Source organism: Mesoplodon densirostris, chromosome 18 (assembly GCF_025265405.1).
Source record: "Mesoplodon densirostris isolate mMesDen1 chromosome 18, mMesDen1 primary haplotype, whole genome shotgun sequence".
Classification (NCBI taxonomy): Eukaryota; Metazoa; Chordata; class Mammalia; order Artiodactyla; family Ziphiidae; genus Mesoplodon; species Mesoplodon densirostris.
The window spans coordinates 51,600,246-51,614,929 of NC_082678.1; the positions used below are offsets into that span (position 1 = coordinate 51,600,246).

Below are 14,684 nucleotides of genomic sequence, written 5' to 3' on the forward strand. Positions count from 1 at the left end.
CCGGGTCACACAGCAACACAGGGGCGAAGTAGACTGGGAGCAGACTCCAGGTCCATCCTCTATAAGGTGAGGGCAGCCAGACAGCAGGGGACAGACTCTGCTCACCCTACATTGTTCACTATCCTTGCCTTTCTTTCCTACCAGAAACCACACTAGTAGGAAAAAAGGTTGAATTTGTATCGAATCTACATTCTCCCCTCACTCTCTTCTTTAAGTACCATGAGCCACTTCTCTGTTTCTACCATTCCCTGTCCCCATTTCCCCATTCCTTGTGTGCTAACACGTAAGGCTAAACTTCAGAACTCCTTACAGTTTCCAGAACAGTCCTGCCATTCCTCTCTGCCTTTGTACAAGATGCTCTCTTGGCCTGGAATTCTCTTTCCTCCTTAGTCTACCTGGTAAACTTCTATTCATCCTTCAGGGCCCACCTCAAATAGTCCCTTCTTCGAAGAGTGCTGTGCCTGATGCTCCCTTAATCTCCCTAGAGAGGGCTGATCACTCCCTGGTGTGCTGAGATTAGGACTAGGTTTAGGAACTCTCAAAGGAGTTCCTTTGAACTCCGACTTGACCTAAGGCCCAGAATCAAGTAGCAAGACGATTACTGAACTAAAGGTATGGAGTCTGCTGCCCTCTGCCACCCCTGCCCCGCCCCGCCCATCACCTGCAATGCTTGCACTTGACTCCGAACATCATGCTCTTCTGGCACACGTGGCAGGCCTGCGACAGCCAGGACTTGGTGGAGAACCTGTAGGGGGTGGACACACAGAGGTGCTCAGAGGGGCCGGGACGGAGAAGGGCCCACAAAGCCGCAGAGCGACCAGGAGACTCGGTTCCATCCCAGAGCCCCGGGGCACCCTCTCGCAGGCAGGGCAGGGACACCAGGGGCCACTGCTTCCCCCAGGCGTTCAGATTTCTTAGTCACAAAGTCTTCATTGCCAAGGTCCCGAAGCTGGTGTGGGCACCGATGCCAGCTCTCTGGCGGGCAATTTGGCAAAAGCAATGAAAATCATAAGTGCGCACACAGAGCGATTCCAGTCCCAGGAATTCATCCAACAGATACTCCCACGGGTGTCAAAGGATGTACTGAAAAGGTTACTCACTGCAGCATGTTTGGGGCAGAAAAGACGAGAAACAAGCTGTGTCGTGTAGGTGTACAGGTGACTGCCTGCATAAAGTATGATCCATGCACACAACCGAATACCACGCAGCCGGAAAATAAAATAAGGAAGCTCTTTTTGCACAAATAGGCAATGATCATTAAATTATGCTGTCAGTGAAAAAAGTAAGGTACAATGCAACACAACTCCACTTATATGAAGTTCAAGTACAGGAAAAAACGAACCTATGATGACAGAAGTGAAAAGTACCTCTGGGTGGTAGCACTACAGACTGAGAAGAGCCAAAGAAAACTTTCTGGGATGTGGAGGCTCTGAATCTTCCTCTGGGTGGTATACGTGGGTGTATACATATGTAAGAATTTAGTTGTGTACTTAGCTCTATATAAATTATGCCTCGATTTTAAAAAGAAAAAAAGCAAAGGATAGAACAGTGTGTATAATATATGCAATATTTGTGTGAAAACAAAAAAGGAGGCGGAAGAATATACATATGTCTTTGCTTATATAAAAATATCTCCAGAAGGACACACAAGAAACTGCCAAGATCTGCCCATAGGGGGAACTGGGGACTGGTGACAGCTGCAGCGGGACTTTCGTCATATATATATACCCTTTTAGACCTCTTGAGGTTTGAATTATACATGTACTTCAATCCAAACTAAATACATTTTTAAAAACCACAAAAGCTATATTGGAAGGGAGGATGGGGATAGAGTGGGCGGTAACCTCCAGAGAAAAAGTCCAAGGTCCACTCACAGGGTGGGGAGGCCTAAGGGCAGAAAGAACTCACATTTTTGAAGGACTAGATTTTTTAAAGCATTGTATATCATAGTAACAACAGAACAAACAGCAACAGTAGTTGGGGAACGGTTTGTAACGCGTCCACGAACATTAGCTTACTTCTGGGAGTGACCACCCCTGGGAGTTAGGCAGGTCTGGGATTCTTAGTACACAAGCAAGGAAACCAGCTCGGAGAGGTTAGGTGACTTTCCACACAGTCCCTGTGTGACCCGGGACCCCAGGTCTCTGAACCAGAGCACGGCTCTATAAGAGACCCCTGGGCCAGAAAATGAGGGGAAAAGCGTGGGCTTTGGGGTCCGACCACACTGGCTTTGAATCCTGCCAACTGCTGGCTGTGGGATGGGTCAAAGCCTTAGCAAATGAGGCCAACGCTCTCCCCTCACAGGGATCTGGGGAGGATCGCTCGCGTGCCGTATAAATGTGCAGAGCCTGGACTGTGGGCGTGAACGTCACTGTTTCTACTCAGCCAAGATGGGAGCTTGTGGGGCAAGGACACAGACACCCACCCCCTTGGAACGCTTTTTAAGGAGCCCCGATCCGGCCACCCTGGGGTCCACACTCTCCTTCTCTCTGGTCTTTAATCTCCTCTCATGTCAACATGGGGGGTGGTACGTGAGATGATCCCCACTAGGAAGTCCTGAAGGCAGGTTGACATGAGAGTCGGGGCTCGGCCGGAGAAGGGGCAGGTGCCAGGGAGGTGGAAGGGGCGGGGCCAGCCTCATGGAACAGTTTTTTCCCCTCACGATTGGACCAAAAACCTTCAGAGCTTCTTGTCGAGAGAGGCAAGAAAAACCAAGAGGGTATGACCGTGATGTCCCATGCCCACGCCCGGAACCCAGGCAGGCAGGGCATCCTGGCCATGCCAGACGAGAGGGGTACTGCTGCCCGGGTGGAAGGGAGCGGCAGGCTGTGAAACACTCGGGGTCCAGCTGGCAAATCCTCTGTGCGACCAGGTGCAGCCAAGGCAAAAATGAAACAAAACTGATCCTGGTGTCCCTCAGATAAGTCGGCCTCTCTCTGGCTAGAGCCAGAGGTTAAATTCCCAGTGCTCCCCAGGGCTGGACGCGTGAGGCTCACATGCACTTCACCCCATTTTATCCTCACGACAGGACTGACAGCAAGTCCCAACCGCAGAGGGGGAAACTGAGGCTGGGAGGGATTCCTGCCGACGGGCGATGGGGGGGGTCCCAACCGGAGAGGGAACAGGAGAGGTCCTGCTCTCTCACGGCTGGGAAGATTGCACTGGACACTGGGTGGGACACAGGGAGGCTCTCAGACCTTCAGTCAGACAGCTTCCCCCGGTGCTAGAGACTCTCCTCCCCGAGGCTCTGGGGTACAGGCATCCTGGCCCTGCCAAGGCTCTCAACAGAGATGCCCGGGCGCCAGCCACGGGGCTTAAGCAGCTTCTCGGTGGCCGCATGACCTCGGGCCAATTACTCAAGCCCTGCGAGCCAAGTCTGCACCGCTGGGTGAGGATCTGAGGCTGGCCTCCCGCACAGGCTGGAGTGCAGCTCACGCGACGGCGGGAAATGAGTGTGCCCTGTCGTGTTCACAGAATCCTTTAATGGGGCGGCCAGAGCACCACGCATCCCAAGGGACCATCCTGCTGGCCACCGGCGGCGGGGACAGCGGGGGGCGGAACGAGACGCCGCCCGGAGCTGCTGTTGGCAGCACACGCCAGCCGCACGAGCGCTGAGGCCGAGGCCTCTGGGCTGTCCACGTTATGGGTCCACATCAGCCACGCCAGCTGCATGAGTGCCAGAGTTACCGGAAGTTGCTGGAATCCAGACTGGCAACCCGAGGACCTTAGGGATGGGGTCTGGAGTTTCAGCAAGTTCCACGGGGCTCTGATGTGTGGCCAGTTATGCCCACGTAACTGATGTCGTGCTGGACCCAGAGGACGCTCTCGGCCCCTCCTCTCTGGGCCTTTGACCCTGTTTCTCTTGGGACCTGTATTCCCTCAGCAGACTGAGGAAGAGACCCAAGGAGGGGCAGGAAAGGGCCCAGCAACTCCCAAAGGCTGCTGGTGACAGGCAGGGGCTCCAGGTGGGTGCCGGGCCGTGTCCACAGAGGCATGGACAAACAGATCAGAGGCAAAGAGCCCTGAGAGATGGGGGTCAGGACAGCCCCTCCCCATGCAATGAAGAGCGACCCCCTGGTGGAGGCTCGGCTTATATGGGTCCCAGCCCAGCTCTGTGCCCCCTCCCCGCCCCAGCCCAGCTGGGCCTACCTGTGTGTCACGGAGAGCCCGATGTCCCTTCGTACCATCTGTGGGGATCCGTGCTGGAGATCTGCGGGGAAAGGGGCCAGGTCAGGCAGGCTGAGGGGGCCCTGCTGGGGACGGCGTGTGCCTGTGACCTTCTGTCTCAGACATCACAGGCTAGGGCGGTACGCAGACCCACCAGATGGCAGAGGGACAGTTCCCTGGACCTGCATCTAATCAAGACAGAGACGGCCAGGCGAGACCAAGGCGGGCCAGTGTGGTCACCCTCACGCTTGGGCCCCCCCCCCGCAAACAAATGGTACCACTTGGCCTCCGCGGACGGTTCGGAAATGGTCCCTGTGAGGTTTCTAGCATTGGCAGAGGGCAAAGCCAAGGTGAGGACGGCAGCTCCACTCCCCCCCCGTCTCCTGCACTTCCTTGTGGATGCACCCACAGGCCACCAATTCTGGTTGCTTCTTGGTAAGCGAGTAGAAGCTGCCTGACCCTTGGCGGAGGGTTTGAGGCTGGCCGGCCATGTGGCATACCTAGCTTTCCAGTCACAAGCACCTTGGGAAGTTTGCTCTGAGAGCCACCAATTCCAGAGCCCGGCAGGTAGAGGGAAGACGAGGTGAAGCTTTACCTGCTCCCACGTGGTCCAGCCCCAGCCGGGCACTCAGTCTGAGCCTCTGGGGAAGTCTCAGGCCATGAGCTTTGCCTGCCTTCCTAGAGGGCACCCTGGCCTCTCTCTCCAATCCTGGCTTCCTCATAAGATCAGGCATCCCTGGTGTTCGTGGTATAATAGGTCAGGCAGTAGAGGAGCAGCTGGAAGCAATCTGTCCGTCCACCGGCGGCCCACGTCTAACCCCATCTCCCCTCCTCCACCAGGGCACCCCCCTCCCCACCCTCCCTTCTGCCCATACTCAGCACTGCCTATCTCCTCCTAGAGCAGGGGTTCTTAACTGAGCCCATGGATGGGAACCCTCAGGGGCTCTGGGAACCCTCTGGACCGGTAAGCGGAATGATGTGGGCTTTCCCCTAGAAAGAGAGTCTACACTTTTATCCAATTATCAAATAGATCTGTGACCCAGGAAGGTCAGGAACACCGTGCTCCAGTGATCTGTGGTCATCTCATACCCTCTGAGTCAGCCTTCCACCCCATGCTGGCCTGGCACACAGCTGGTGCTCAATAAGTGATGGTTCACTCAAGACCAAGTACCACACACTCAGCCCCAGGAGAAGGGAGTGATGGAGGTACTGACTTTTCCTCCTACACCAGGGGGAGTCTGATTGGAACCAAAAGGCCTCTGCCACCCCCGATAGTTGAACCCACAATCTTGCCAGCACATCTGCCATGGGGCTGCCTCTTCCCAACTCCGTCCTGGGGGTGGGGGCCACCCGACCCCAGTCAGTAGCCAAAGCCATCAAAGCACATGGGTCTAAAAGGGATTAGGTTGCCAGTCTAGGAGAAACAGACTATGGGAAAATGAGATTTTAACCATCTATCTCTGAATGCAACCTACGATTGATTTGTAATGTCTGCCACAGGCCTGGGATAGGAGGGAGGTGAGATGAGGCTGGCCCTGATGGAGATGAAATACTGGTCCTGAAGGCCTCGTCCTGCCTTCCTGGAATACTGGGGAAGCAGCCTCACTGCTATGGTCCCTGAATTACTACAGCAACTGGGAAGATGGCAGGGCCAGGATGTCCTAGGGATGCAAGTGCTGGATTCTCCTCCAAGCTTCTGTGAAGGGCCCTGGGAGTTTCTGCCTGTGCCCTGGGGACAGGGAAGTGCCCCCTCCCTCCTCTCTCACCCTGGTGGTCCTGTAGTCAGATCCATTCTGGCAAAGTCACTGCCCCTCTGCATGTCTAAGACCCTGCTGACAGCCTCATCACTCTGCTTAGCCAGCTCAGGACAGTACAAAAATAAGCTGCTATTTCGCTCAGGCAAAAGCCAGATGTCTGCATTTCCACTGAGACCATCAAAAGCAGACCCCCAGAGGTCACTTACCTCTACTTTGACTCTGGAGAGGGATGCCCCACAGCACAGCCACGTGCAAGAACCAGCTCTCAACCCAGAGGTAGAAAAGGGACTCAGAGGTTGCCTAGGCATCCTCATCCCCTCCCAAGGGGATATTCGCACCCTCCGATCTCTCAGGGCCTCATTCAGAGCCAACCACGTTCCTGCCTCCAGGGAAGTTCCTTTCCTGAACAGAGGGGTCCCAAGACGTCAGCTAGGCTCTGCGTATGGCTACCGTCCACCTACACCAGACAGACCGTGCCTCTCTCCCGGGAGCGAGGCATCACCATGGCAGCCCAGCCGGTAAACACTCCCTGCCAGAGGTCACCTGGGGGCGCAGCAAGGTGCAAGTGGGGCCCTCCCATAGGGCTGTCCACGGACTGTGACGCTCTCAAGGTCTCAGCTTCTCAGAGCAGCTGCTGGCTGGACTGGGCCACCTCGTCATCTGAAGGTTCCCTGTCCTAGAGCTATTTTCCTGCCCAGCATCTCTGCTTCTGGACCATGGAAAGGCCAGCAGACTAAGAGAGGGTCGAAGAAATCCACCCTTGATGGGGACAGCGACACACACAGGACTCCTGGGTGGCAGAGGGGATGAAAATGAATCACTCTTACCAAACCTGCAGAAGACAAAAAAGACAGAAAGTAGGATTATGTCACCGCACTGGCCTGGTGTTTCCCAGAACATCAGCCCTTGGGCGGGAGCAGGCAAGGTACTCGGATGAGGACCTTGAGCCCCTGGGGCATGGAGCCAGGCTGGCTGAGTGACCAGAGAACGTTTCCTCAATGAGACGGGCCAGAGGTAGCTCCCCCGGCCCCCCACCAGTGGACAATGGAGCTACACCCTGCACTTTATTTCATACATTAGCTTTCCTAAGCCTCGCCAGCCACCTGCATGGTAATGAGAGGTCACTCCACTTCACAGCTGAGGAAACAGGCTCACAGTCTCCCAAGGTCATGTGCCTGTAGGTGTGGAAGTCCTGCCCAGAGCCCTGGGAGGAGAGGTGCTTGGCCCAGGCAGGAGGGGGGCTCAGGCAGCCAGAGAGGAAGTGGCTGGGGCAGGAGGTGAGGAGGACAGTTGTAAGAGCGGAGAGGCAGCCCCCAAGCAGGGCCAGGCCAGGACGTGCCCTGAGCGATGCCTCCCAGGGGCGCCGCTGTCCCAGGGACGAAGAGAGCTAGGAACCCAGGCCACTCAGTCCACCCTCAGGGCTCATAGAGGGCAGCAGGGTGGCCTGAGCACCCATGTCAGTGCCAGTTTTGGTGGCTTTGTGGGGACCTGACTCAGAATCTCAGGGCCCAAGGCCCAGCTCACCAACGGTGCGATCTGAGGAAGTGATGTCATCTGCCCGAGGCCCTGTTCTCCACCCAGAGCTGGGGATGAGACCAGAGCCCTCTTAACACTCTATTAAGGAAAAAAAATGAGGAAAGAGATGCACTGGGTTTTGTCCACTGAGATGCCCTCTGATGGGCCCATGTCCATGTGTCCACATGGTCATTATCACTGTGCTTCCTGAGAGAAGAAGATCCAGTGGGGGAGGAAGGCTCAGCCCTTTTGTGGGGGTGGGGGGAGGAGGGAGGATCCAGGCCCCAGCAGGACAGCCTGATCGAGAGTGGCAGGTAGGTCACAGGTAGATTTCTCTCCTTGGGTGACACACTCAAAGCCATCAGAGATGTCCAGGGTCCATCCCATAAGGGATCCAAGATAGCCTGCACTGGGATGGGGGAACAAGCCCACGCAAGACCAAAAAAGACCATGTCAGGAGAGGGGCCAGGTCTCCAACCCTCTGAAGTACAAGGAGGTAAGAGGCACCCAAAGAAAACCCCCTCCTTCCCGTCTGCCCTGTCCACAAGGGTGATTTTTGTAATAGCAAAAGCACAAAGACCTAAATGTCCATCAAGAGGGGAGGGATTAGTTAAACTATACACTGGAAAGAGGTAAAGAAAAAAGTTAAAAAGATGAGGTAGTTTGAATAATTATAGATATATACACAACTGATAACCTGGTTGGCTCCTGAAAGGAAAAGGAAAAATGGTAGGGGGTGACTTTATACTCTACAAAGCTCTACGCAAGCTACAAAGCTTTTGGATACTGGACTATGTGACTGTTACTACCTATAAACTAAACAGATTAAAAATTTTTTATAAATAAATAAGAGAGTAAGGTATTTCAAGATGTACTGACATGAAGTTCTCAGAAATAAAGGTAAGTTGAAAAAAATAGGGTATAGAGCAGAGTACATAGTATTTGATAATCATTAGTGGTTTCAGCATGATATTCTAATTCCCCCTTCTGCACACATGGGAGGATGACATTTCTTGGTTCCATTGTTTGGGTAGGGCCGTCAATGGTGAGTGGAACTTTCAGGAAAGAGCATTTAATTACTCGGCTCTAACATCTAAAGTTCTCTTTTCCTCTGCCACAGTGGGATGTTCTAGACAATGTTCCGGCCTGGAATCTGAAATGAGGCTGACCATGATGGACAGGTAGCATGACCAAGAAATAAATCTTTGTTATTTTAAGACCCAAAGATCTGGGGGTATTTGTTATTGCAGCATAACCCAATCTAACCTGGCTGACACATGGTATCATGTTGCACGTGTGTGTGTGTGTGTCTGTGTGTGTGTGTGTGTATGTTCAGAAACAAATCTAGTAGGATTCAGCCCAAACTGATAAGGTAGTCTGGGGAACGGACTGAGAGATGGGAGCATCTTTCACTTTTCATGTTGCAGCTTCTATGTTGGCTGATTTTGCCCGTTTTCAATCGAGCCTGTGTTACCTTTACAATGAGAAAACCGTAGTCAGAACTTTCAGTAGACGGCAAACTCAGCACCTGCCTGGCAGGAACACTTACCTCATCGGGGAGACCTCGTCGATGCGGTTCCCCAGCTGAGACTCGTGGGACTTGCTCCGGGTGAGCGTGGGGAAGCTGGGCAGCAGCTGGAAGACCTTGCGGCTGGGCGGGGGCGGCGTTCTGGGCGGCTTCAGCTTGGTGTGCCGGCGGAGCTGGGGCGTGGTGGGCGGAGTGATGAAGCCGGGCAGCGCGCGGGGCGTCAGCCGGCCGCTGGTGTGCAGGGAGATACAGGGGTCCGCGAGGCCCTCGCCGGGGCCGGGGCTCGGGGAGTCCGAGGTGGGCAGAGCGGACACGGAGACGGAGCGTGGGCCCTGGGCACCGCTGCCCACTCTGCCCAGCTGGGAGCTCCCTGGGGGCCAGGGCAGGCTGGCTGACGAGAGGCTGTCCGCGGGAGGCCCGGAGCCGCTTTCCCGTCGGGCATCCGACGAACTCCAGCCCGAGTCCTCTTTGTGCTCCCCGCCTGTGGGCCAAGAAGTCGAGTCACAGATGGTTGGGGCTGGTGAGGGGGCCTGGACCCAGGAGCACAGTTCCTTAGCGGAGGCTCCAACCGCCAGCCTTCACCTGTTTAAGGCCACTGGTGCACACACACTATCTTCCACACTATCTGGCTGACTGCGGGGGCACCGGCGTAGATATCACTGCCCCCAATTTACAGAGAGGAAAATGAGGACCGGAGAGGGAATGCGCAGGGCTCCTGCTGGCAGGTCTGTGGGGAGCGGGCGAGGAAACCCACTCCCAAAGTGGGTGACCTCAGAGAGGGAAGTGGTGACTGACCTCTAAGAGTTAGGGAAGAGAAGCTGGGCTGTGTGAAGGGATAACTCCCCTCCAAGAAAATTCAATCATCGGGGAAAGAGGCTGCACCGACCTTCCGATAGCAAATTGCCCTGGGAATTTACTAGAAAAGAGATCCAGCTAGAAAGAGATCAACAGCCACTTCCTTTTGAGAGGAGCCTGTGAGTGACTTTTGGCTGTCCTCATGGTGACTCTCTGCCTGAGGCCCCTGAGGCCTTGAGACTCTAGGGGTTCCAACTCAATGACATGGCCTGTCCATTCACTCGAGTATATGCCGGGTGTCAAGGCATAAAAAAAAGACACATCCGTGGTGCCTGAGGAGTCCAGTAAGAGTGACGGACACTTAACATGGCGTGCTGTGTGCTGACGCAGAGACGCGTGGGGACTGAGAGGGTACAGAGGAGGAGGACCCTAAATAGCTTGGGGGTCAGGGGGCTTCCCAGCGGAGGTGGCAACAGGGCCGGGCCAGCTGGCTGGGCCAGAAGTGGAGAAGGTGTACCGGGCAGAGGGAACAGTGCATGCAAAGGCGGGGAGCACACAGCAATCTCAGGCAACGACTCCGAGTCCCACATGACTTGAGAGGTCAGGACAAACCAGGGAGAGGCCAGAGATGAAGTTGGAGGGTCAGCCCACGTGGGGCCAGCTCCGGAGGGGCCTTGGATGTCTTGCCAAGGGCTTGAGGTTTGACCTTACAGGAAATGGGGAGATAGTGAACGGGTAGGGGCAGGGAGAAAGGACCCCCGTCCACAGAGGCTCTGCTGTGGGGAAGAAGACACCTCCCTCCTCGTATGAATCAACGACTGGGAAGTACAGGAGGGCAGATTTTGACTCAAGGCAAAGTGAACTTTCACCCTGCAATCCTTCTACTTTGCGAGTTGTACCCCGTCTTCCTAAATCCTCCCAGCATGGTGAGGTGGCTGAGATTCAGAGAGGCTGTGTACACTGCCAAGGTCACACAGCTAAGTAAGCAGTGGGATGGGAACCGAGCTCTCCATCTCAACCACAGCACTGGGCCTCCTCCCCCAAGGCTACCAATGCTGAACAACCTATAAAGGCACAGCCTTCGGAGGTAATGAGCTCTCTGCCATCAGAGGTGGTCAAGCCTAGCCCACAGAGCCATCTATTAGAGACGGTGGAGAGGGATTATCCTTCGCAATTCTTAGCGTTTGTCCATTCCATCCCCTCCTCAAACGCCCTTCCTCCTACCTCACCGCATGGTGACTTTCTATTCATGGATCAACTTGGAGAATGAGTTAGTCTGTGTATTCCTTTATGCTTGCTCCTTCAGAACTGTGGCCAAGACCTACACTTTAATTTATAAACTGGCCTATAGGAGGCACTGGACACACTCTTGTTGAGGGGATGAAAGAATGAGTTCCATGGATCCATGGGCAAGTCTGCCACCAAAGGAAACAAGCCCTCAATTCTTCAAATTGTCTATTTAATCACCACTGCTTTGAGCCAGCTCATGGATGGCAAATGGCTCTTGTTGTGCATGCCAACAACAGTCAACTGGCAGTGGCTGCTTGAGAATGACTCTGGAGTCACTAAGTAGGAAGAGCTCAGGGATTGATTAGTGATGTCTGCCATGGATGAAGGACGGGCAGTATCAGCAAGCATGATCTTCTCCTGTTCACCAGCCACTGGCATAAAGAGACATCCTTCATCACGTTTCTTAAGACCAGAGACATCCACATTTTCCATGACCCCACAGGCCTAATACTGAAAAGAGCATCTGATATGCACCAGGCTCTAGACTAAGTACTTCTCCTTAACTCATTTAATCCCCACAACAATTCTATGAGAGGAAGTGTTGTTGTTATGTCCATTTTACTCATAAGGAAAATGAGGCACAGTGAGGTTAAATAACTGGCCAGGGTCCCGTAGGTTCTAAGTGGCTGAGCAGAGTGCTAGGCCTAGGCAGTCTAATTCCACAGTCTATCTCTACTGCAGCCTGACTGCTCTCACCCGGCCCTGCCGGGTGCCATGAAGACTCTGACTGCATGACCTGAGAGACAGGGTGATCACAGTTACCCACCCAGTCCCCAGCAGGTACACTCGAAGTGCAGCCACTACTGGGCAGACCCCTCTGCCTGCCTGTGTCCTGGACTGGGGTGCGGCAGGTCCCTCTTGGGGATGTAGGGGTATCACAAGCCAAGATGGAATGAGAAAGAAGCACCTGGAATAGACTCTCTGCCCAGGACCTCCTTGGGGACATAGTGGAAAAAGTACCTTCTGAGGAAGAAAACTGGGTGCAAAGCCCAGCTCTGCCACGTGTCAGGTGCGGGACCCCAGACAACTCATCCAGGGCCTCCAGTGCTCAGATGCTTTAACAAAAGGAGCTCACCACCACCTCTTAAAAGGCTGTTGCCACACGTGTGTCAAGTGCCTGGCACATAAGAAGTGCTTCGTAGGGCCTCCCTGGTGGCGCAAGTGGTTGAGAGTCCGCCTGCCGATGCAGGGGATACGGGTTCGTGCCCCGGTCTGGGAGGATCCCATATGCCGCGGAGCGGCTGGGCCCGTGAGCCATGGCCGCTGAGCCTGCGCGTCCGGAGCCTGTGCTCCGCAACGGGGGAGGCCACAACAGTGAGAGGCCCGCATACCGCAAAAAAAAAAAAAAAAAAAAAAAAAGAAGTGCTTCGTAAATGAGTGATCTTCCTATCTTGGCACACAGGATGGACAGATAGCAGCCTTGACACACGGGGGTCACCACCACCCAATGGCTGGCTCCTCTACAACTGTTTATAATGCAGGCAGAGAGCGGGAGGGCTGACAAGGTCCCCCAGATTCCCAGCTTGGGTGGCAAGTACTTTTTTTTCCTTTGTTTCTTTTGTGTTTCTGACTGTTGTCTGAAGGTGACCGACAGCAGTGGCTATATTAATCCATCAGAAATAACATAAAGAAAAAAGACAGTGAAATGTGCACAGGTGGCAAAGGCTGAGGCTCAAATCACGGTTCTGCCACCCACTGCTGTGTGTCCTTGGTTAAGCCCCTTACCCTCTCTGGGCTCAGTCTCCTTCTCTGTAAAATGTGGGGACAAGACTGCTAACCATGTCCCTGTCCTGTTTACTCAATGGCACTTGCCAGAGGCCAGATGTGTTGAGGTTTTCCGAACTGAGTGAAGCTCTGGGCTCTATGTTCAGAGGAAGACTTGGTACAAAGGGGCCAGGGAAGAAATTAAGCACAGTCCTCTCTGGGAAAAAAAAAATCAAGTGGAATAAAAACCTCAGCACCTTCCTTAAGCTTCAGGCAGCCAGAGATAAGACAAGTGGCTAAGCGAATTAAAAAATGGAGCAAATTCCATTCATTAGGCTCATTTTAAAGGCTTATCTGTGTGGTCATGGGAGCGTTAAGTCAGGGCATTTGAAGCTATTTCCAGGGCAAGATTTAGAAAGCCTGCAAATAATTCCCGAGGAACATTATTCATAACGCCAGGATTATACACTGTGCCTGACGCAGCCATGTCCACACGCACAGCTGAAACGAGGTACAGTTTCTCTCCTCAGGCTTGGTTCAGGCCGAGCCCACACCAGCGTGTGCCTCCTGAGCATACAGCCCAGCCTGGTGGCCGATGGGGATGGACAGGGGAGGGGGAGGGGAGGGAGAGGGCAGGGAGAGGGGAGGGAGGGGGCTGGACTGCAGGAAGCTACAGAAGAGTCACAGAGCCCCACAGAGGTGCTCCACAGGAAGCAAATCACGCAGCCCTGCCCAGCAGACCAGCCCGGGGTTCCTAACAATGGCTCAAGCTTCATACTGGCCAGCCCAGTTGGGATCTGGGAGCCTTCTGTCTCAGGGAGAGCCCTCTGCCTCGGGTCAGGTCCATCACACGCTTTCTGAGCATGGACCCTGGCCGTTCCAAGCCGGCCCAGAGACCCTGATCACACTGGCCCCACTCCGTCATCCATCCCAGCAAAAGCCCTGGCGCCCAGGGAACCAGGCCAAGCCTGGGAGAGAAGTCCAGTGTCCAGGCCAAGGGAGAGGGAGAGGGAAACGATGGGGCTGGTCCTACCTACCCAGGCCTGTCACCTTCCGCAGGCAGGTGAGGGCGTACTGCAGGCGGCTGCACTCCTCGGCACTGGCCCCGCAGCGCCGCAGCGTCTCCTTCACCTTAGCCTCGTTCATGTCCAGCAGGGCATCCAGCGTGAGCTCGCAGAGGATCTCCTGAGGAAGCACAGGGCAGGCGGAGAGCCGCTGAGCAGTCATCCTCCTCCCAGCCGGGGCCAGCCTCCCGCTGAGTGGCAGGGGCCAGCTGCTGGTGGGCTGGCCTCTGACCCAGAGCCACCACTTGTCTGAGGACACCAGCAGTCAACCCTGGCCCCCACCCCCAGCACTCTGAGATAGCAGCTGAAGCAGAGATGCCAAAACTTGGGGTTGGGGGGAAAGGAAGGAAAATACCAGCAAAGTTCTGATGAGAGCGTGTTCCCTTCTCCTCTCTTTTTATTTATTCTTCTACACAGGAGGATGATGAATCACCATGACTTTTTAGAATGACAAGTACTTCAGATAAAGATAGCCCTTTACAATTTTGCTGTCTCTGAATCAGACAAAATAGGTCTCAAATAAAATTGGCTTATGGAGAGAAGGATTACAAAGAATTAACCCTCGCCAAGCACTGTGTAGGTCCTTACTACCCGGCTTTATCTGATTCTCAGTCGCACCCTTCCAAGGTTTCAAGGTAGCGGACATAAGTGAGATGCCCGAAGCATGGAAAGGACTGGTGCAGACTCTGAGGATGGAGGGGCCACACAGAAGGAACGAGGTGGCCTCGAGGAGACAGAGTGGCCCCTGGCTGACCAGCAAGAAGGGAACCTCAGGCCTGAGGCCACAAGGAAGTGGATTCTGCCAAAGACCTGAACGCACTTGGAGGTGACTTCTTTCCAAAGCTTCCAGGTAAGAGGCCAGCC

The 14,684-nt window shown here is 54.5% G+C and overlaps 1 protein-coding gene across 3 annotated transcripts in view; it reads right to left on the reverse strand.

Annotated features, from left to right (window-relative positions):
• KSR1 (kinase suppressor of ras 1) overlaps window positions 1-14,684 on the reverse strand; it is a 141,795-nt gene that overhangs the window by 23,654 nt on the left and 103,457 nt on the right. For 2 of the 3 annotated variants that reach the window (XM_060080639.1, XM_060080640.1), the window contains exons 3-7: window positions 13,794-13,941; window positions 8,989-9,448; window positions 6,752-6,756; window positions 4,150-4,210; window positions 662-745 (exon numbers count right to left, since the gene is read on the reverse strand). In XM_060080639.1, the coding sequence (XP_059936622.1) occupies window positions 662-745; window positions 4,150-4,210; window positions 6,752-6,756; window positions 8,989-9,448; window positions 13,794-13,941 (758 nt within the window). Of the gene's footprint in view, window positions 1-661; window positions 746-4,149; window positions 4,211-4,762; window positions 4,783-6,751; window positions 6,757-8,988; window positions 9,449-13,793; window positions 13,942-14,684 lie in introns of those variants that run through there. The other variant, XM_060080638.1, reaches the window with a different exon arrangement.